Source organism: Thamnophis elegans, chromosome 11, assembly GCF_009769535.1.
Source record: "Thamnophis elegans isolate rThaEle1 chromosome 11, rThaEle1.pri, whole genome shotgun sequence".
In the NCBI taxonomy this organism is placed as follows: Eukaryota; Metazoa; Chordata; class Lepidosauria; order Squamata; family Colubridae; genus Thamnophis; species Thamnophis elegans.
The window spans coordinates 19153205-19177575 of NC_045551.1; the positions used below are offsets into that span (position 1 = coordinate 19153205).

At 40.3% G+C, this 24371-nt stretch overlaps 1 protein-coding gene across 2 annotated transcripts in view; it reads left to right on the forward strand.

The window, feature by feature from the left end:
- The first annotated feature begins 734 nt into the window (after positions 1-734).
- The window catches only part of RPS6KA3 (ribosomal protein S6 kinase A3), a 79128-nt gene continuing 55491 nt past the window's right edge, over positions 735-24371 (forward strand). The window contains exons 1-2 of one of the 2 annotated variants that reach the window (XM_032226476.1): positions 735-1349; positions 6989-7045. In XM_032226476.1, coding sequence (XP_032082367.1) covers positions 1272-1349; positions 6989-7045 — 135 coding nt within the window. In that variant the 5' untranslated portion in view covers positions 735-1271. The remainder of the gene's footprint in view (positions 1350-6988; positions 7046-24371) is intronic. The other variant, XM_032226475.1, reaches the window with a different exon arrangement.

Consider the following 24371-nt stretch of genomic DNA (forward strand, 5'->3'; position numbering starts at 1 on the left):
AATTGCAATGTATGACTGTGAAGCTTGGACTATAAGAAAGGCTGAGCATCAAAGAATTGAAGCCTTTGAACTATGGTGCTGGAGAAGACTCCTGCGAGTCCCTTGGACTGCAAGACGGATCAAACCGGTCAGTCCTAGAAGAGATCAACCCTGACTGCTCTTTAGAAGGCCAGATACTGAAGCGGAAACTCAAGTACTTTGGCCACCTTATGAGAAGGAAAGACTCACTGGAGAAGAGCCTAATGCTGGGAAAGATTGAGGGCAAAAGAAGGGGAGGATAGAGAATGAGGTGGCTGGATGGAGTCACTGAAGCAATAGGCGTGAGCTTAAATGGACTCCAGAGGATGGTAGAGGACAGGAAGGCCTGGAGGAACCTTGTCCATGGAGGTCGCGATCGGAGAGACTTCGCAACTAACAACACAGTAAAGGATAGGTCGAATCCTTACGAGCACTACAATTTGTGCAAGCAGAGTCGAGGAGTGCCCGTCTTCCAGCCAAGTTAAAAAGTGGGTAACGGGACATTTTAAAAATGTCTTCATTTACATGAAGGCTGTTAAGAAAACGCAAGAAGAGAGGACTAATTATACTCTGAAGAATCCCCAACCACGTTTTGTGCCACCATCCTTTAAGGGAGGTGGCAATTATTCCCGATCAGGTTACTGACGTTGAGGGGAAGCGACCACGGAGAAGAATGTGACCTCATGCGCAGAATACTGCATTTTGAGATGAATGAGCTATGACGCGCCTTTAGTAAAGGCAGCAGAGGACAGCGGTCGTATCTGAAGAGTATTTCGCTCAAGAGTACGTGACAGAACCTTCACGTATCCAGAATCCTCCACCAGCAAAACTACCCTCATCATTCCGCCCGCCCCCGTGAAAAGAGCCCGCAGCTCTGAGTCAGTTACTTTACTACCTGAGATATAAACTGATTGACTGGGTCAGTCCCGCCCTTGGGAATGACGCAGACAACTTCTGTTTGATAGGCAGGTACGCTCGGACGCGGCCATGTTGGGAGCGGAAGTGAAGTGAGTAATAGCCCCAGCCGCGGGAGAAGCGTTGAGATTAGATTTACCGAGCGGCGAAAGCTTCCAGTTGAACATCTGCTCCTACGCCGGCGTGGGTACACTTGCCTCATCCGGAGGGGTAGGAGCTGTATCTCCGGTAGTCTCCTCCCTTGCCGGGGAGGAAAATAACGAAGAGGGATCCTATGTCTTGGTGTTCCTGAGGGGTGGCAGGAGACAACGGCGGGAGCTTGAAGTTAAAGAAGAAAGATGCCGTTGGCACAGTTGGCGGACCCCTGGCAGAAAATGGCTGTGGAGAGTACGGCCGAGAGCGGCAGCAACGTCGAGGTAAGTGCGTGGGGCATTCCCGGATTTGCGGGGTTAGGCTGGGCAACCGCGTGGAATCCCGCCTACAGGACCAGGAGAAGGGCGGGAGAACCAGGAGGAAAAGCTCGGTCACCTCAGCAAAGGAGCGTCACTGCCCCGTTGCTGCCTCTTCGTCCGTCTTTCCCTGACAATGCTGGAGAGAGTCAGGCGCGCTCTTATTTCCTTGTTTTATTTCCTTTAGAGGCGCTGGGCGGAAACCAGGAAGTAAAACGCTTCCTGCTTGCCTTAAACTCCGGCTGCCTTAAGCCTGTGTCCTCGAAGTAAATTGTGCTGCAAATCTTATTACTCCCAACCAGGGTGGTGGAGTATAATGGAAGCTATTTATCTAGCAAAGCTGTTTGACATCAAGATTGTCTCATATCACTACCTCAAATCGATTTTTCAGTCTTTGTGACAATCTTTGTCTATCTTTACTTCCTCCATTTCACTGAGGAAATTAGTTGTTGAATCCCCCTTCCTATAACCCTAGAGTTTTGTATAGCAGACTTTTGGAATAAAACTTTATAATACACATCATTACTTTTCTTCCCTGCAGCAAACTAACATGATTTTGAAAGTGTTTACCTTATTATCTCTTTTCACTAATTTCCTTTGCAAACAAGTAAAACAGGGAGGGTTTTCCAAATAACCTTTTGTGTGTAGGTTATAGAATGCTATTCCTTCTAAATAAGAGAATATTGGGGGGACCCCAAAAACTTAACACTTTCGAATTACAAAAGTATGATTTGGATTGTAGGCCTTTTGTTTCCATTTCCCTTCACACAGAGACATTCTCATGTTCATTTATTAAGATACTTTCTGATTATTTAAAATGTTCCTGTTTTTCACAACAGTATCTTCTGTGATAAAGAGGCCTTTTGAAATGGGTATTTGTATTGTGTCTCTTTTATACAGATAGTGTTAAAACCTCTCTTTGTGGTTGTTACGGTTTATGGAGAGAAATATTACACCCACTGTTAAAACTACAGAAAGATACCTTTTCTTGTGAATTTTTCAATGATTGTTATATATGAATTTTCTAATGCAGAACAAGGGAGAGTATAAACATATCTTCCTTGTTTTTCCCTCTTGAAGGTAATATTGGGGTGGGGCTGCCAGATTGTCAGCCTTGGTAATACACAGTTGAAGGACTCCTGCTGCTTTTGTTCCCTTTGGTGGTGTCTGGTTACTTCACATTATTCTTCCCTTCACTTCCTCTCATTTTGCCCAGATGCTTAACTTCCTCCTAGTCTTAAGAAGAAAGAAAGAAGTTTGCAGGGCTACATTTTTTAAAATTCTTTTTTAAAAAGGAAACTGCATATCCTGCTTCTGCTATAAGGAAGACACCGGCAGAGTAACTGATGATCTGTTTACACATTTTTCTCACAGTTCATATGTTTTAAGAAGCAGTTTGCTAGTAATTCAAAATAGTTTATCCAAAACATTTTGGCTAAATTTAGATTGCCTGGCTTAATAAATCAACAAGTAAACCTGAAGAGAAGTTTTAGATTTTTAGATGCTTATAAGGTTCACTTTCTTATTTTGGGGGATAATGGTAATTATTGTGAGCATCTGCCTTATTTAAATGTATATAATTAGGTTTTAATTTGTTTCCCACTCAATCCATTTTATATCGTTTTATGTTTTACCTTTGAATGATTTTTTTAAAAAAATATATAGATGACAGCACGATTACCATTTTATGTTTGTGGGTGTTTGTCACTGGAGAGTACAATTCCATATTTTATATTTTTTTCACAAAAGTACTAAATGTACCAGTAATTAAATAAATAAAATGAGAAAGAGAACCTAGTGGGTAAAATATAACTCAAAATAATAAAATCAGATGAACTATTGCTAGATGTTAAATTGATAATTACATTTTAATGCAACATTTACACATATTTCTCAGTTGAAATTATAAGCATATATATATATCTTAATCAATTTTTAAAAACGGTGTCTGGGGATTAAATCTTTTGAAATTAAATTTGATCACTCATTTCTAACTCAGATGATAAGTTATTATGGATAAAGGATAACCACTGCTTTTATTCCAGCTGTCTTATTGATTACATGCCATCAGGTCAATGTCAAATTTTAGTGACTGCATCGATTTTTTCCCAGTGCACAGAAATCCCAAAGAACTATTTTGACATTAGACTGGAAAAATGGAAATGCCAACCAATTGCAGGCACATAGATTAGAAGCTGAAGTATATGATTTAGAAATATGCTTAAATAAGTTTAAGGTGAACTCAAACCTGTGGTCAAAAGTCTGCAAAGTAGAGCAGACCCATATCTTATATGCCAGATAATTTGTGTATGGTCATCTTGAAATATTTAAGGAAATACAACATCTTTTTTTTCTTAGACTCAGGCTGGAACCCAAACAGATAAGTTTCATGCAAGAATTAAGTACCACTGTAGAAGGGAATACACATTTTTACTGCTATCTGTTTGCCAAATTTATGATAATTTTAAAACAGTTGCTCCTGAATAAAGTATTCATTTCCCCCCCCAGGTGTTTGTGTGTGTGTGTGTGTGTGTGTGTATGTATGTATGTATGTGTGTGTGTATGTGTGTGTGTTTTATTTGTGCTGATAAATAAATAAAGGGAGACTAGTATAGATCTATTTCAAGTTATTTAGCTCTCATCAGCTAGCCATACCCTTACTGGGATTCGAACCTGTGCTGTATTGCATCTTAGGCAAACGTCTTAGCCATCAAGCCACAGGTCTCCTCCTTATCAGCTGAAGCCAGGGAAGAAGGTATATATTAGTGTCACAACCCCTGGTAAGCCCCAATTATGGGAGGAAGCTAACTGCTTCCAACATCTGTCAATCGGCTCGTCACAAGAGTCCATCAGGACAGAAACACTATATATATATATATATATATATATATATATATATATATATATATATATATATATATATATATATATATATATATATATATATATTTACTGTTGCCTTTTGTTATATTTGTGTTTTTTTATTTGTGCTGATAAATAAATAAAGGGAGACTAGTATAGATCTATTTCAAGCTATTTAGCTCTCATCAGCTAGCCATATCCTTACTGGGATTCGAACCTGTGCTGTATTGCATCTTAGGCAAACGTCTTAGCCATCAAGCCACAGGTCTCCTCCTTATCAGCTGAAGCCAGGGAAGAAGGTATATATTAGTGTCACAACCCCTGGTAGTTTCTTTGACTTGTTCCTCCTGAAGTTTCACCTTTAATAAGTAGCCATAGAGTTTTTTAATTACCTTTTCATTGGTACCTGTTAAGATTTTATCTAATTCAGTCATTTTATCGTAAAAACTCCTTTTTTTTTATCTTCATTGTATCTAGAATGTATTTGCACATATGAATACCAATTAACTTCAATACCTTCCTGTTTCAATCTTGTTTAGCTTCTCTAAAAGTAGCTTTGCTATTTTTTTATAATTATGTTTTACAAGACAATTGTTACTATGTTTTATCTTTTTTTTAATTAAAAAAGGGAAATTGTTTTTGATTAAACCTTGGAAAGATTAATGTAATCATTTATATGAATCAGGGACATGCAGGCAGGGGAAACCTCACCACTGTCATCGTGAAAAGAAAAAAAAATGTAAAAGGAAAAAGGCTGAGGTAGTTGCTGCCAGAGTCACAGTGGATGACTCTGCTTAGTGCTTAACAGTGTAAAAAAGCCTCTAAAAAGTGCCCTCTACAGGGGGCGGCAGGAGAACCAGGTGCCTCATTTAGTCTGACTTTATGATCACTCGAGCAGAACTAAGCAAGGGTTAAAAGCCGAAAAATTTCTTATGTAGATGAGGCACGTGGTTCTCTTGCCTCCTGTAGAGGGGGTTTTTAGAGGCTCTGGGAGCAACTAGCTCAGTCTGACCTCCGAGCTAATGCCTTTTTTTTAAACATTTTTTTCATGATGGCAGGCAAGAGCAGAATTGAAATCCTCTCTGAAACAGCTGGAAAAGGTGCATGTGTGGGGAGGGGGAAGGAATTGAAAAAGTTTGATTGCATGCAGAGCAACATTGCCTTTTCAGACACACACACACACACACCTGGATAAAAGTATATAAGCCCAGCTTCACTGATTACAAGTTTGAAAAGGCAACGTGGCTCCCTGCAATCAAAGGCTTGGATCGGAAGGCAGCAGGGGAATGGTGGGGGTATGGCAGAGGAGCTGCTTTCAAGCCATTGGAAAATATATCCAATCCAACTTCTGTGTTTGTGTTTGTTTGAGAGTGGGTGAGTGAGTGAGTGAAAGAGGGATCCAACTTTTCTGTGTGCGTGTGTCTGTTTGAGAGAGGGGGGGAGGGAGGGAGGAAGGAGGGGGAGGGAGAAGAAAAAGAATGAAGGAAAACTTATTTCGCAAAGGAGAAAAATGCTGTCGCTTTAAATCGGAACTGAGCATGCCTGGCTGTGGAATTCTGGGAGTTGAAGTCCACAAATCTAAAAAAAATTGAAACCCTTGTGTCAGTGCCTCACCAGCCATAAACCTCACCGCACGTCACTGATATGGATAGTCCTCGTTTATTGACTGCTTTGGACAGCGCCTGTTCATTTACAGCAGTAAAGTAAAAGTAACTTTGTGACCAATGCCCATATTTTTATCCTCGGCATCTCTCTTTCAATTATGTGTTTCCTATTACAGTCAGTTGGTACATGTTGCAGTGCCTGACCCATTTTTACATACACACACCCCAGAGTGGAGAGATTGCCTAAGCAACTTATCTCTTTTTCCAAAATGGTAGTATGTTCCTAAAAAGTGCTAACCATGTTAACAAGTTCACCTCAGTGACCTTAATTAGTTGATTAGAACCCTTTATGTGTCTGTGCTCCTGTCTGATACTAACAAGACATGAATGAATTTAACATTAAAGGTTTTTGTTTCCCTCCTTAAGGGCTTGCTGGTACACTTCCTTTTGAAGTGTACACCCAAAATGTACACCCCATTGTGTGCTTGCTTACTCTCTTGTAATTCCTTCCTCTGCAATGAATGTAAATAGAAACATCAATTATCTTCTTGCTAATTATCCCAGCACTGGGTAAGCATTCCAAAGGGTGGGAGAGTGAGGTTAAATGGCCATAAGAGTTGCCCTTTTACCTGACTTTCTCATGAATTAAGTTCTGGAAACCTTTCCCATTGTTTAGGCCAAAGGTATCAAACTCAAGGCCCGCAGGCTGGATCTGGCCCATGGGTTGCTTAAATATGGCCCATGGGGCTGCCCGGGAAACAGCAAAGGACTCTCCCCTCATGAGCTCCATTTTTGGCTGTGACGGCTTCCTGCAATCCTCTGCCAGCGAACCCAACCTCTATTTTCACCCTGGCAGAGTGCTTGGGCCACCACAAGCATCCCCGACACGAGTGGAGTTGAGCTGGCCAACACCCCCGAGGTCAAGCACAACCTGATGCAACCCTCAATTAAATCGAGTTTGACATCATATCCTTCTGACAAAGCAAAGGAAAGCTGAAGTGAAATTGAAAACACTTGTCATAATGTGATTTTCATTTAGCGACTGCTTTCTTTAATGATCAAGTCACTAGAACTATCTGCACTTCATTTGCTCTAATAAAGTTCCTCTAATAACTCTTCTTTAAATTATGATTTTTGTAGAATGGTCAACAAATTATGGATGAGCCTATGGGAGAAGAAGAATTAAATCCACAAACAGTAAGTAGAATATGAAGATTCACACCTTATTTGAGTTGTTTCAATCCATGACTGAGGACTTCTAAGATTTAAAAATAAAGACTTTTATATCAACTATTTACCATGTTTTTCAAGAGTATAAGATGCACCTAACTATAAGATGCACCTAAAAATAATTTGGGGGGGGGGCGGGGAATATTCTGAAACAAATTGTGTAGTAATACATTTAATAAAATATAGCAGAATATTTTTTACAACCATGTATAATTTTTACAACTATGTAAAGTCAACAGCTGTATTAAGAACCATCATCACTGCCATTACCAAATGAGGAGAGACTTTAAGGTTCAAGCACTCTTCTAATTTTCTGGAAACCCCAAGAACTCATCATTGTCGCTGGTGTCAGAATTTAGGAAGCTCATATTACAATCACTCATTATCACTTTCTTCACTACCTTCATAAATGGTATCATCTTCAATTCCATCTAAGGCACTGCCTCATTTTTTGAATGACCGTGTAACAGTTTCGTCCTTCACTGAGTGCCATGATGTTTTCTCCCATTCACAAACTTGAATGATAGTGTACGATCATGATTACCAGCAGCCATCCACTTTTCCCCCTCTTCTCACATGCACACTTTGAATGGTTTGTTGAAACGTCAAGAGATTGCAACTGACTGGTAAGACCCCCAGGAATTACAGCTAGATGAGTCTTCACTTCTTTGAATCTTTTCTTTGTAATTTCACTAATATGTGCTCTAAGCTTAGATTCATACTCTTGGCATTTTTTGCACAATTCTAGTTTTGGTGCACACGGCAAGGCCATATCTCCTCATAAATCTGAAACGATGGTGATCCAATAAAATCCTGAATGCCTTTCTGGGCAGCAATGCTTTTGGCTTCATATATCATCATTTGTGTGGAAACTGCAAAGCCACTGTTCCGGTGACGTGTGATCCAGTCTTTCATGTCCTCCTCTAACTGGCCACTTTGCAGGAAGCCCATGAAAGTTGTGCTTGCTTTTATCTTTTACTTTTTGTAGCTGATCCACCTGTTTCCTCCACTTTCTTATCATTTTTTCAGTTGCAAGTGGTCCAAAATGTTTCCTCACTGCTCTGTTTCCATGTTCCTCAGCATATTTCACAACTTCCAGCTTAAAAGAGATTTTATATGCTTCCTTTTTTGCTTTGACATTTTTCTGCAAGAAAGAACAATGTATCCTTTATAACAATGCAAAGCACTGTACCTGAAACAATGTACATACATTCATGCTTACACACTAGCTCATTACGTCCCCACCCTAAACTATGGTAACAATAGCAAGCTGAGAATTTTAGGATATTGGTGATACTTTTCCACACTAGCCGTAACCCTTTACAAAGACAAACAGGCACTAAGCCTAAGCCTTGCCTACCCTCTTTGGCACTGAAAGCCAAGCCATACTCCCTGTGTCTCTGAGCTCACAGTCCACTCAGTCAGGAGGTGCGGTAGGTCCGGTGGCAGGTCAGGCAGTGATTGGGTGGCAGATCCAGCACCAGGTCGGGCAGCGATGGGGCGGCAGGTCTGGTGGCAATGGTGCAGTGTGACAGGGCGTCCTCAGCTAACGGCTCGACTGGGTGGAATCAGCCGATTCTCTTAACAAACGATTCATCCAAACAATTTGAATCCCACCTCTCTGATTGGCAGTTGAATCAGCCTCCCAGAATACTGCCAATCAGCTGGCTGTTGTTGCTGCCGCACCAACTTCCTCCCCCCTCCCCCAGGTATGGCTGATGCAACATTTGGAGTATAAGATGCACCCATATTTTCACCCTCTTTGGGGAGGGATGTGTCTTATACTCTGAAAAAATACAGTAGTACCACTTGTGCAGAATTTTAGTAAAAAAAAAAATCAATTGTTAATAAGACAAATGCACTGATATACTAAGCCTGATGGTAAAATTTTCTATAATTGTTCCACATTTTTTATAGCAAGTGTGACAATAGTAGGACACTGATTGAAAGGCTTGTCAATATGATAAAGTAGAAAATAATAGGTTTAGGTTTACTGTTAAAAGATTTAATCTAAATATATTTTAATATACTGCTTTAACCAGAGAAGTAGTGGTAGATAAAATTAACAAGCATATAATCTCTAGTATATCAACCTTCAAAATATTCAAAATAATAATGGGATTAATATAACTAAAATATGATCACTGGGTTTGCATCTTATGATTTTTTTTTATGCAAATGTTTTATTTTCATTTTTTCATTTTCATTTCTTACAGTCACATATATACTGTGCATGATTGGGGCCACATAACATTAGGCAATAAACACAGCCATCCTTGTACTCCCCAAAATACAAAACCAATATACCACTTCAACCCTCCATACACCCTTTCTTACTCCCCCCTCCAACTTTCCTTTCTCCCCTCCAACATTCCCCTCTCCTACTTCCCCTCCCCCTCTGTCACTCCTTTCTCCCCCTCCCTTCCATCTCACCCTCCTTCCGATCCTCTCTCCCACCCTCTCTACCCCTCCCTCTTCTTTCCCTCTGCTCCTCGCTTCGGTGTATTTCTACTATCTATCGATATATTCAGCTTCTTATTTTTATACTAAAATTAAAAAAAGCAACAGTATACAAGTGCAATCATGTTACTTTAAAATCTGGCACATACTATATTTCCCCCCTCCCCCCTATGACCCCACCTCCCTTCCCCCCTCCCGACTTCCCAGAGCCCGTACACAGTATAGCTTTTTATCAAACACAGTCTAAAAAAAAGGGGGGGGGGAAGAAAAGAAAAAAGAAAGAGAAGAAAAAAAGTCAGTACAATCTCTGCGTTGAACTCAGCTTCTTACCATTACACAAACTTTAAGCAGTTTACATTGTTCCTAATCTTAATTGTTTGATTACCTGCAGGATTTCCCCAGAAATTATTTGTTGATTCAGCTTTTGCCTGTACTCTTCTCTAGCTAGGGGTCTTATCTCTTTATCTAAGTATCTATCTGTTTCTAAACCCTTAATTTTGTCCCCTTTATGCCACCTTCCTCTATAACACAATTTAGATACATTTCAAATTTTTCTTTTGGTATCCTCTTCCAACTCTTTTCGTTTTTACCCTTGTTTCTGTCTATATATATATTTTTGTATTCATCAGTACTCCTCTCATATATGCTTTACTTACATCTCCTACAAATTCCTTGAATATACCCTTATTCATATTCAGAACAAAGTAATCAGATAGCAATTTTTAACAATCATTAATATACTTTCCATATCAAAATAAACTCCCATTCGACCTCCAAGACCTTCTTGCCTGCACTACCCTTCCCAATTCCGTCCAGACTGAGTTATGATCCAAGAGAACCCTCGCCGCAATCTTTGTCTTCTTCACCCTAGAAGATAAATCATTAGTGATTTGTATAAAATTCAAAGTTGTCCATCAAGTCTTTTTCCCTTCTAGAATTAGGTCTAATGCGATATATCTTCCAAAGGGATCTGCTTCAGTTCACTCAGCCTTAATGTCTTTTCTTAAATATACAACTATACCATTTTTCTTTTGCGTAGCAGAGGTCACAAAATATTGACCAAGTTCGAGGTTGAACAGATATTTTGGATCAGTTAATTTAATATGAATTTCTTGCAGACAAGTTATATCGTTCTTGAACTGTTTGAAATAGTAAAATATTTTCTTTCTCTTCTGTAAAGAGTTCAGACATAACTCCTTGATCAATGGCCGATGATTATTGAGGTTGTTGCAATCTGCCTTGTTTTCCCATTCATCTGGTAGTCGAACGGCTAGGTCCTTGTTCTCTGGTCCCTTGCCCTTCCGGAAGGAAGAAATGGTGCTTTCTGTCTGGTAGTTGTATGATTTGCTGTTTATCTTGTCCTTCTCGTAATCTTTCTCCAGATCCAGATGATTCAGGGTGTCCCACCTTCAGGGTCTTGTGATAGAAATCTCGGGCTTCCCATACAGAGTTGAGACGATATATTTGCTTATCAAATGTAATTATAATACCAAATGGCACATCCCATCTATACTGTATCTGACGGTTTCTGAGTTCTTCCACTAGAAAAGCATAATCTCTCCTGGCTCTTAGCATTTGGGGTGGTATTTCTTTGAAGACAATCAAGTCCTGTCCGCCAATTTGTAGCCTGGTATTATAAGACTCTTGTAGTATCACGTTTCTAGACTCTCTTGTAGTAAAATATATAATTACATCTCGAGGAAGTTGTCGCTGTTTCGCCGCCCAAGAGTTAATGCGATAAATTTTTTCAATCTGCCAGTCAAAGTTGATCCCTGGTCTTCCCACCAGACGATTAAAGGCCTCTGAGAAAATCTGCTTCAAGTTCTCCTGTTCGTTTTCACGCAGCCCCCTGACTCTTAATGCAAGCTCCATCTGTTTGTAGTGTATCATAACAATTTGTTTTTCTGCACTTTCGACTTTTTGTTGCATCACTTCAATTTTGGATGTCAAGTTAGTGTTGGCTTCCTCAAGAACCTCTAGCTTATCTTCCATTCCAGCAACATATTCTGTCAATACAGTTACAAGTCCCACCATATCGTCCTTTGTTTTGGCAATCCTAGTATCAAGCTTATCACATAAGTCTGCATTGAGTTTCTTTATCTCCTCTCTAAATTCTCTAAGAGTCTCAAAAAAAAATTCTTGCGTTAGTAAATCTCCAGTAGGGGGCGTAGAGGGTGAAAGCTGCAACTTTGTGGCAAGTGCGTGAGGTGTATACCTAAAAGGACGTCTCCCCGACTTTGATTTTGGTGCCATTATTTCTTTTCTTCAAACACTTATTCAACAATTATTCAAACTCTGCTGGCCCATTGTGTAGCTTGCAAGGGAAGAAAGTATTAGGTCCCCCCTTTATTTGTTCTTAGAAGTTTTTCAAAAGATTTCAGAAAAGAGCATTGTAACAAAGCAAGTTTCAAAAGATTAGCATTGTTATGAAACAATTCATATTCATCTCTGTTTAGAATGTCTCTATATTAACAAGGAGGCTTTTACAGCTTTTAAAAGTTGATAAGAAAAAAAATCTTGGTAGATCTTCAAAGAAACAAAACTAATTAGTCAGAGAATGCCATCTGGATAAGAAGTGGAACTAATTAATTAGTGGGAGGCTATTCCTTTGATTCTTTGCCAAGGAAATAGGAATGTACCATTATTGCAAATGCAGAAGCTACAGAATCGCCATCTTGGGAGCAGTTGCACAAAGGAAGCTTTATAAAACTGAAGCTAGGATTTTTTCTAGAAAAAGCAAATAAAGTTCTCAGGTACGGGCTCTGCTTGTATTAGTTTCAAATAAATGTCTCAAAAGTTGTCCTAAGAGGGGTTTCTTTGCCTTGTGCTGTTGAAACAGCCGAGATTTCTGGCCGGAGATATGATTGGTTGTCAGCTTTGGTTGTCTCCCCCCTTCTGTTCGCAGCAAAAAAAAAAAAAGCTGCAAACTTCAAAGAAAGCTCTTACCAGCTGGGACTCTCTCTTCAACCTTCTTGCCTGAAGAATGAGATATCTGCTAGGTGTTTAAGCAGATAACGAACCAGAAATCTGGGGGCAGCTCAATTAAGCCGCTGCCAACAGCAAAGTCCCGCCCCGGAAGCCGCATCTTATGATTTTTGATGTTGCACTTCATGAATATGATCATGATTTATCACTTGTTGATTGTATGAGAGCTTATGCACCAGAGACAAATTCCTTGTATGTCCAATCACACTTGGGCAATACAACAGTATTCTATTCTAAACATATTGATATTTTTGGATGCATCAGGGAATATTTAGTAAGGATTGACTGTGGTCATCTTGCTCTTGGAGATGCAATTAAGAAATTTCAACCTCTCATTCAAGACAATGACAAATCTGCATACAGATGGGAGGTTGAACAACTAGCCTTGTGCAACTGGAACAATCTTGAATTGAACACACTCAAAACCATAGAATGATGGTAGACTTTAGGAGAAACCCTACCATACTACCATATCTTACAATACTAGACAACACAGTAGCAACAGTAGAGACTTTCAAGTTTCTAGGTTCTATCATATATCAAGATTTAAAATGGACACCTAATATCAAAAATGTCATCAAAAAAGCACAGCAAAGAATGTTCTTTCTGCACCAACTCAGAAAGCTCAAACTGCCCAAGGAGCTGCTGATTCAATTCTACAGAGGAATTATTGGGTCTATCATCTGCACCTCTATAACTGTCTGGTTTGGCTCTGTAACCAAACAAGACAGACACAGACTTCAAAGGATAACTGCAGAAAAAAACAATTGCTACCAACCTGCCTTCCATTGAGGACCTGTATACTGCATGAGTCAAAAAGAGGGATGTGAAAATATCTACAGACTCCTCACATCCTGGACATAAATTGTTTCAACTTCTAGCCTCAAAACGATGCTATGGGGCACTGCACACCAGAACAACTAGACACAAGGACAGTTTTCCCCCCATGCCATCACTATTAAACAACTAATTCCCACAACACTGTCAAACTATTTACTAAGACTGTATTACTATTATTCTTCTCATCCTTCCTATTATCTATCTCCTCCTACTTATGACTATATGATTTATATTGCGTTATTTGGTTTCCTAGTATGATTTGATTGCTTATTTAGTATCCTATGGCTATCATTAAGTGTTGTATCTTATGATTCTTGATGAATGTATTTTGTATGTACACTAAGAGCTTATGCACTGAAGACAAATTCCTTGTGTGTCCAATCACACTTGGCCAATAAAGAATTCTATTCCTACTCTACTCTACTCTACTCTACTCTACTCTACTCTACTCTACTCTATTCTACTCTACTCTATTCTACTCTCATATAACCTGGAGTTATCTTCTATTATCATGTTTTGGGCTGAAATCAACAGCATTGGTAGTATAATTTTGGATCAATTGTTGTGAATTTAACATACAAATGTTCTTGGCAGTATTCTTGGTGTTTAGAATTGTGGGCTTTTGAAGCAGTGGGACAATTTTCCAATAAATTATTACAATACTGAAAACTGTGTTGTTGATACATGTTATCTGTGAACATTCATTATTTTTGACCAAGGAACAAGAAGACCATGCTGCAACAGTCATAAGTGTGAAAAATGGACATAAGTTACTTTTTTCAGTGCTGTTGTAACTTTGAATGGTCACTAAATGAATGGTTGTAAGTTGAGGATTACCTATACTGAGCTTAGTATTTCTGATCTTCCTAGTACTTCTAATAAGACCCACTATGCTTCCACTTCTCCAGTATATAACATATCAATATAAACTTATCAATTCTCTGTTGAGTTGTTCCCAATTTTTGGTTAGTATAGTGTCTTTTCCTCAGTGATCAGCAAGTCATTTCTAGTCAGCTTACAAATTATATCAACCATTCTCTGAACATGAAAACTTCATTTATTAAATTTGTGTGCCAGTTCATTTGCATTTAATTGTAATAGAATTGATAGAATTAAAGCAATCTAAAATAGTGACTATTTTTTTAAAGTATAAGAACAATGATTTCTCTCGTTTTTCTTTCAAAAATGTATGTGCAGTCTCTTATATGAAAGATGTAGTCAAGACTGACTTGAATTCATGGTTAAAAAAGGTATTTTGCTCAGCACTTCATTGATAACAACAATAATTTTCTGCTCTTATATATGGATAAATTTGTAAGGGGTAGTTAGTATGGAAGATGTAAATTCAGTTTGATTTACTCATTATGGTAAATAGGCTTGAAGTGCGGTGTTTCCCCGAAACTAAGACATGAGTATATTTTGTTTTTGGACCTAAAGATTCATTAGGTCTTATCTTCAAGGGATGTCTTATTTTATGGTCAGCTGCCTGCTCCCTCACACCATCTGTTGGCTGTGGCTGCAGCGGCTTATAGGGATTTCCCAGGGCAGATACACTTTTCATTCGGACAGAAATGACGGAGACTGGAATCTTAGTCTATTAATTGCTCCGTTTCAAAGTGTCCATTTGCAAGCAGACAAAGTTTCACCTCCCTCTAGGCGAAAAGTGTTTGGGCCCCTATGGGGCAAATTGCTCTGTTCCCAAGCACCCCATATGCGCCCAAACACATTTCGCCTGGACGAAGAAAAGATAGAGACTGCAAGCAGATGAAGCTTTATCTCCCTGTGGGTAAAAAGTGCACAGCAGAGTTAGGCGGAGGCATGGGGGGGGGAGGTGATCCCAATGCGCCACCCACTCTGTCCCACTGTTTCTCAGCTTGCCCACAGCCGCACAAGGGCAGACACCTGCATAGGGCATCGGGATCGCCTTCTTCCCCCCTGTGCCTCTGCCTCCACCTGCTGCCGGAGTCTCCTGGAGCCAGGCAGCTGTGCAGTACACCCACATTGCCTGTCTCCCTCTGCATCCACGCTCTGATTTATCTGCATTGCGCCAAAGGAACGGTGGGCTGTGGCTGCTTCTGGATACCATCACCCCACCCCTGCTCTCTCCGCCTCTTGTGCTGGCCAGCCCCCTCAAGCTTATTTTTGGGATACTGCTGATAGGCCCGCCACAAAAAAATCAGGCTAGGGCTTATTTTCAGGGTGGATCTTATTTTCAGGGAAACACAGTATCTGACTATTACAGGTAGTCCTTGACTTACAACTACAACTGAGCCCAAAATATATGTTGCTAAGTGAGATATTTGTTAAGTGAGTTTTGCCCATTGGTTGTCAGAAGTTTTGCCCATTTTATGACTTTTCTTGCCACAGTTGTTTAGTGAATCATTGCAGTTGTTAAATTGGTAACATGGTTGTTAAGTGAATCTGGCTTTCCAATTGATTTTGGTTATCAGAAGTTTGCAAAGTTAATTACATGACCCAGGACATTGCAAGTGTCATAAATATGAGTCATTTGCTAAATGGCCAAATTTTGATCATATGACCACAGGAATGCTGCAATGGTCGTAAGTGCATAATGGTCATAAGTCACTTTTTTCAATGCCTTTGTAATTCTGAACAGTCACTAAACAAACTGTTGTAAGTCGAGAACTACCGGTATCTATATATGTTCCTTATATTTGTAATAAGTGTAATGGCTCCTCTCCTAACCTAAGAAAGTAAAGACTCTTGAAATAGATTATTTCAAAATGAAATCATTAGAGGCAAAGCAGCATCTGAAACCTTTTAGGCAATGCAAGCGGGATAAAACTGATAATAACCCCTCCCCTGTCCAAATGCAGATTTCTTGAACCAGTTTCTACCCTGAGAGTCGAATAAAACACATATTCCCATGGCTATCTCTAGTTAGACATTAAAGTAAGATATCCCACATGGCCATCATAAACATCCCTCCAGAGGTGCTGGGACCTCCAGTCTTCTGGTGACAGGAAACCAGTTGTAAAAGTTGCAAAACTCAGTTGTTACAGGTACAACTAGAGATTTAACTCCGAGGCCCCCCTCCTCCCAATTGAATGGCAGTATCACTTTTAGGGATCTGACATGCTGCTGTTCTTTAGAAAAAGAAGAGATCCACCTGTGAAAAAATAGGAAATTGCATCATAGTATTTTAACAAGGTTTGTCAGGGTGTTGGGAGTGAATTTTTTTCAATAGGGCAGGGGCCCTAATGTGTTTCACTACCCATTCATTTTGGGATGAAGGTAAATGCTTCCAAGCAACTAAGTATTGGGCTTTCCCCCTGTGGGTCCTAGAGTCCAGGATTTCCTTAATTTCAAAATGTTGTTTGCCTTCCATCTTGATAGGAATAGGAAGTGTAGGTCCATGTGTTCTGAGTTGTGAGATTACTTCTCGTGTGAGTAAACTAATGTGAAACACTGGATGGACTTGCCTGCGTGTCTTTGGAAGGAGTAATTCTACTGTTACTGGGTTGATAACTCTGGTGATTGGGAAAGGTCCGATGAAATTTGGCCCTAATTTCTTTGATGGCTGCAATGACTTCAGGAATTTTGTAGATAAGTATACTCTATCTCCAACATGAAAAGTTTTGGGGTCTACTCTTTTTTTGTCGGCTTGAGATTTAAAGCCTCTCTAGCTTCCTGTAACACTAATCTAACCACTGGCCATGTGTTTCGTAGGTTGTCTATCCATTCTTTTAGTGAGGGGATAGTGGGTTCTTCTGTGGGTAGTTCAGGCATGGGGTTGAAATCCTGGCCTGTTGCTACTCTAAAAGGGGTGAAACCAATGCTTGAGTGCACAGCGTTATTGAAGGCCACTTCTGCAAAAGGTAAAAGATCAACCCAGTTATCCTGTTGAAAATTAATAAAACATCTTATGTATTGTTCTAGAACCATGTTCCGATTTTCAGTTTGACCATTGGTGCATGGATGGTGACTGGAACTCAGTCCTTGGGTGGTGGCAAGTAGGTTTTAAAATGCCCCCCAAAATTTTGAGGTGAATTGGACCCATCTGTCAGAGATGATTCTCTGTGGGGCTCCATGAAGGCGATAAATGTGTATCAGGAATAACTTGGCTAGACTTTTGGCAGTTGGGATCATTTAGCACGGTATAAAATGTGTCTGTTTTGAAAACAAGTCTGTTACGACCCAAATGACAGTATTCCCTGTGCTTTCTGGTAGTTCGACAATAAAATCCATAGCAATCCTTCCTCCTACCTTCTGTAACAGTCCTGGCATTTTGCCTTGGCGTCTTTTAGCTGCCGCACAAATTGGACAGTTGGCTACATAGCTCTCTGTGTCCTTTTTTAGTGATGGCCACCAAAATTGCCTTTTAATTAGATGTAAAGTTTTTACAAAACCAAAGTGTCCTGCTAGTTTGGAGTCATGGCACCTTTTCATTAAGTGCAGTCTTTGGCTAGCTGGAAGATACAACTTCCCTCCCACCCAAGCTAGGTTATCTTTCATCAGGCAGCTGTCTTTGTGGCTCAAAAAACATTCATCGGTGGTTAAAGCTTGTTTAAAAGTTTGGGTGGTGTCATTGTCCTTCAAAGTGCCTCGTTTTCCCTGGGATCTGATGGTTACTCTAGTAGCTAGTTGATTGTCTTGTATCATGGGTTTGATTACGTTTGGCTTTATACTATTGTATTGCGATTTCCTGGATAGTGCACCTGCCAGAAATCCCCCCCCCCCCGGGAGGTATCTGAGCATAAATTCAAACTGTTTAAAGTACTGAGCCCATCATACTTGTTTTGGAGAGTTTCCTTGGGGTCTTTAGGGCGTCTACATTTTTATGATACGTCCAGACATCAAAAGAGATCTTACTCCCCTCTAGGAAATGTCTCCAGGTTAAAAGAGCTCATCGAACTGGATAACGCTCTTTCTCCCAAATGGCCCACCTTTGCTCGGATTCATTCAATTTTTTGGATGTGTAAGCGCATGGTTGTAATTGGCCTTTCTCATTTTTCTGAAGCAAGACCGCTCCTATTGCCACATCGCTAGCATCTGCTTGTATGACGAATGGTTTCTCTGTGTCCAGATGCTTTAGGATTGGTTCTGCCGAAAACAGCCATTTAAGTTTTTCAAATGCTGCTTGGCATTCCATTGTCCAGTTCAAAGACTGCTTCGGTTTCGGGTTACCCTCCCCCTTCGTTTTTAAGAGCTTGGTGATGGGGGGTGCAATTTGGGTGAAAGCGGGGATAAATTGGTGGTAAAAGTTGTTGAATCCCAGGAAGCATTGCAACTGTTTGCGTGTTCTGGGTGGTTCCCAGTCAAGTACTGATTGCACCTTCGAAGGATTCATTTCTATGCCCTGGTGTGAAATGCGGTATCCTAAGTAATCAATTTTTTCTTGGTGGAATTCGCATTTGGAGAGTTTAGCATAAAGTTTTACAGAGCGAAGTTTGTTCAGAACCACCCAGACTAGTTTTACATGTTCTGCCTTGGTCTCAGAATATAACAAAATGTCATCAATGTAGACTGTGCAGCCCTTATATAAATGCTCCTGCAACACTTTGTTTATTAATTGCATAAATACTGCAGGGGCTCCTTGTAGCCCAAATGGTAGCACTTTGAATGGATAGAATCCAAGAGGGGTGTTAAATGCCATTTTCCACTCATCTCCCTCCTTAATTCTGATAAGGTAGAAAGCCTCCCTTAAATCTAGCTTTGAAAAAATTCTCCCTTTAGCGAGGTATGCTAGTATATCCTTCATGAGTGGGTGGGGGGGGGATATATATTTTCCATACTGATAGAATTCAAATTTCGAAAATCGACACATAGATGTTTAGAGCCGTCTTTTCTCTCTCTAAACAACACTGGGGCTACAACTTTTGGCCAGGCTGGTTCAATGAAACCCCTTGCTAGGTTTTTCTCAATGAATGCCCTCAGTTCTTCCAGCTCCCTTGGAGACATGCTATACATATTGGGTTTAGAGAGTTTGGCTATGGGTAGAATTTCTATTGCACAGTCACTGGAGCGGTGGGGGGGGGGGAAGCTCATCAGACACTTTTTCACTAAAAACCTCAGCCAAGTCCTTATATTCTTTGGGTATGCCCTGGGTTGGCATAGTGTAAGCAGGCATTGCTGTTTCTAGGTGCTCTGCCCCCTCAGTTTCTTTGTCTGGATTCTCAGCAAAAGTCATGTGCATCTGCACTCTTATGGTACCTTGCTTCCAATTAATTTTGGGGTTCCATTTTTTCAGCCATGCAAGACCCAGAACTAGTGGCCATTTCATGCCAGGCACCACTATAAATGTAAGCATTTCCTCGTGGCTTCCGATGCCTATCTGTAAAGGCTCAGTGGCAAATGAAGCTGGCTCCCCCCTGCTATTGACTCATCTAGTTGGCAAAAAGCTTTGGGGCTTTTCAGCTTCCTTACATTAATCCTCAACTTCTTTACCAGGGTTGGGTTGATCAAACAGTGGGTGTACCCTGAGTCCACTAAAGCTGAGATTTTCATCCCCCTCTCCCAGTTGGGGATAAACAGTCTTAGGGGAAGGGGAAGCGGTTTAATTGGTTTGCTTACCAGTGGTTCAACCTCTGGATCGTTTCCGGATGAGTATGGTTACTCCTGCTGCCAAGCCGGGGTTTCCTCCTCAAAGAGGGGAGGGGGTAGAGATTCTACGATCTCCCTACTCCTCAGGGCCGTCTCCTTTCCGCGCTGGCCAGATTTCATAGGCTTTCCCCCCAATGGGCGGTCTGGTTTTTTAGGCAGTGCCTGAGAACGGCATCCTGCAGCTCACTGCACCTCTTTTCCACACTTGAAACAGGCTAAGGATTTCGGAGAAGGTGTCCTTTGCGGTTTAAAAGGTTCTTGTTTCCATTGGGGTGGGGATTTCTTCCACATTCGTCCTGCTTGGTACTGATTTCTGGCCATGTCAATCTCTGCCTCTTTAGTAATGAGATACCATTCATGTAGGTGGTTTGGGGCACCTTGGGCCACACGGGCATTGTAGAGATCATCACTCAGCCCATCCTTACACCAGCTTACCAGGATATCGTCGGGCCAGTTCACATGACATGCCAGATCTCGGAATTCTTCAGTATACTCTGCCACTGGCTGGCGTCCCTACTTCACAACTTTAATGCGGTCGTGTGCTTTGCGGTCTGCGAGCGGGTCCTTGAACAGTCATCGCAGGGCCATCATGAAACGGTCAAAGTCCCGCAGTTCTGGTGCATCGCCATCTTGTAAAGTCACCATCCATCTGGCAGCGGCTCCTTCCAGGGCTAGGGTAACCACTTGCACTCGGGATCCTTGGGTTCGAAAATCACACCGATATTCTTGCATGTAGGTGAGCATGTGTGCCACAAAGAATCCCAATTTTTTCGGGTTCCCATCAAATTTTACCCCCAGGGAAGGAGTTTTCCTTTCTAACTGCAGGTTTCGGGGTTGGTTAGGAGTGGGGCCCAACCCGTGCACCAATTGGGGGGAGGGTTTTCTGGGTTCCTAGCTGTTGCTGCTGTGCCGTCAGCTTGATTAGCAGAGATCAGAGGGGGATTAATTCCCCTGGCATCATCCCCGTTTGCCGCCCTTCCAATGCTTCTCAGTTGCCGGTCTGGCTCCCCCCAGATGTTGAGATTTTCCAAAATTTCCATCACCAACTGGGTTACATGCCTCTTCAGAGGATCCTCTCTCAGTGAGGCTTCATTTAGCTCCTCCTGGTTAGAGGGGGCTTCTAACTCCAATTTCCACTCTGGTTTTCGGCTACCTCGAGTAAGAGTGACTCCCCTGGTTCTCCCTTCCCAGCCGTCTTTCGTCCCGTTTCCGATTGACCAACGGGGCTGTTTGGGGTCCTCTAGGCTCACCTCGTTCTCTCCGCCAGGGTACAAGGAGCAGGTCTCTGGTTGTGGGGGGGGGGTGTTCCATCTCCCTCCAGTAGTCAGTTTCCCCTTGTTCACTGTTATGCTCAAACATGGTTTTCAGGGTCCCCTCGGTAGAGTAAAATGTTGTCTCTCCTGATTGATCACTTTGCAGAGAGATGCTTTGCAGAGAGATGCTGCTTTATGTAATGGCTTCTCTCCTAACTTAAGAAAGTAAAGACTCTTGAAACGGATTATTTCAAAAGGAACCTTTAATCAAGCAGGATGGAAACCATTAGAGGCAAAGCAGCATCTGAAACCCTTTAGGCAATGCAAGTGGGATTAAACTGATAATGACCACTCCCCTGTCCGAATGCAGATTCAGACTAATACACAAGTGTGAAGATGTTTCCTTAACTCTTCTGCCCTGAGAGTCGAATAAAACACATGTTCCCATGGCTATCTCTAGTTAGACATTAAAGTAAGATATCCCACATGGCCATCATAAACATCCCTCCAGAGGTGCTGGGACCTCCAGTCTTCCGGTGACAGGAAACCAGTTGTAAAAATTGTAAAACTCAGTTGTTACAGCTACAGCTAGTGATTTAACTCCGAGGCCCCCCTCCTCCCAGTTGAATGGCAGTATCGCTTTTAGTGATCTGACAATAAGATATTATTTGTTTTTTAGTAGTAGCGGATTTATATTAAATATAAACTCATATTTGGAAAATTTATGAACACAATCTAATTTAACTTCAGCAATGTATTTGATCAAATACTCCCCTATATTATGTTTAGCAGTGTAGTTAAGTCTTATCTGAATTATTTGACCATTATACAGACCCACAATTGGTTTGAGAACTAAACTCAAAAAGTATCTCATCAAAATGAGAGCTATCAGTGATATGTTGCATAATTTTGTCCAAGTGCTCTTCAACATTTTTAATAATGACTTGGTAGGAAAATGCTTTACAAATTTGCCAATGACACAAAGTTGGTCAGGATAAAAAATACTCTAAAAATCAGAACATTTGAAAGTATACTGTCAGGTTGAAGTAAAGTGGGAAAAATAGAATTAAATGTAATAGATACAAATATACCCTTCTTTGCTGAGGGAAATAAAACTATTGCCTAGATGTAGGATGGACAATGTCTGTGAAAAAGATCTTTTAAAAATTTGTGTAAAAATTCATATTATCAATTGTGTGTGTGTGTGTGTGTATGCATTATTATCATTATTAATCATTTATTTAACTATGACTATTATTACCTTTTTATACATAATACTCTAAATTTAACTAAGTTTAACTTAATTTTTATTATAACATTTCATTTCATCATCCTGTGTCCTTCCAGTAGTAGTGCAATCCTATATCTCTTGCCATTTGTAGTATTTGTATTCTAATTGTTTTCTTAATAAATCTTATTTGGACTTCTCTTGGCACTTTGTTGTTCATTGTATATCTTGAAAAGACTCAAAACCCTCCATCTGTTCCTTCCATCAGCTTGCCTTTAGTTATCACTGATGCTTCTGCCAGAATTTCTCTCATTGTTTCTGCCAGATTTTTTCCATTTTCTTCTTCCATGTTTTGAAGTTTGAGATAGAGTTCCAGTTCGTTAATTTCTCCTTTCAACACTCCACTCCTGTCATTTCCAACCATGCTCAATTTGCTGTCAATATCAACAATTTTCTTATCATTTTGTTCATATTTTTCTTCAATTTTTTGAACTCTGTCTTCAAATTTGATCACAGTTTTGCAAATATTCTCAACTCTTCCCTCTTTCTTCTTTTTTTGTTCTATATTCTCCATTCTCTTGAATATTCTTTGTACTAATTCGTACTTTTTGAATTTCTAGCATAATCATTTCTAATGTAAGTTCTTTTTCTTCTTCATGTTGCGCCATTTTTCCAGGTAATAAATACTGCCACTAAAACATCCAAGGCTTTTTTGTTAAGTTTCAAACAAGTTCACAATAATTGTTCAAGTCAAGGCTTTCTCTTCACTCCAGTCCAGCTATTGATAGTACTCCAGAAGAGCACCTGCATGAGCAATCCGTACTCTTCCCACTATCCCTTTCAATATACAAAATCAGGAGCCTTGAAGTATAAGATATAAGTCGGATGTTCAAAGGGAATAAGAAAAAAAACAATGTTTCCAAGCCTCTAGGTGGCAGTATTGCTTCTTTTTCCTCTGCTTTACCCCTCTCTTTAGGTTCCAATCTTAAGAGAAAAAAAATCTTTAAAAAAAAGACAATCCAACCGAGCGTTGAAAAAAGAAAGGAAAGAAATTCATAATCCAGCAATATGAAAAAAGAGGAAAAATAGAAGAAGGAAAAAAGAAAAAAGTCCAATTTAAAAAGTAAGAGGCATTTGTAAAAATTCTATCCATAAAAAAAAAGTTAAAAAAGGATAACACCCTAAGTTTAATACAGGCTTAATTCGCTGCTTGCTCTCTTCTGTCTTCAATTTTAATTTTACTCTAAGTCTTTTTTGGTGTTCTCTAATAGTAAAAATTTATCTCACCATTTCGATACACTCTCTCTCCTGCTTTTCTTCCGTTCAGGGGCTGTCCCAACCTTCTGCAGCTTAATGGCTGCTTCTCTGTTGCCGGAAAAAAGAGCTTCTCCTGGATCAATCAGGGACTTTGCGATGTCCCTGAGATCAGCAGGACCTGCCCTTCTCTGTCACCATCTCTACGGGACGGTTTAGGTCCAAAAGGACTGTCCAGCAGCAGAAATATCAACAGCAATCTTGGAGCTCCAAGATTGCATGTCGTGTTGTTGCCACATGAGCCCTGCCCTCCCCGCAAAATTAGAAAATTTCTGTAGTCAGATTGAGATGCATAATTTTTATTAATATAACCAAAGTCTCTTTAAGGTTTTGAGTGAGTTTATGTGCTAAAACAAAACCCAACTTGAATTTTCGAGAATGTTAGGATCGAAAGTAGCGAATCAGCAGTGAGCTTTAGCTAACCAATCATAATGCACAAAGTCTACATCTATGAGCCAATCAGTGTTGTCATGCTCTCTGACTATAAATAGGCATGAAAAGCATCGAGAAATTTAATTTAGCTCTGGCTGCAGGCAAGGATGAAGGCCTTTGCTTTCACCACGCATCATTGTGCTGGGTTAGCACAACCACAAGAGGGTTACTCCTGTACAGAAATAGCCAAGAGAGTGAAATGCCATCACACCACAGT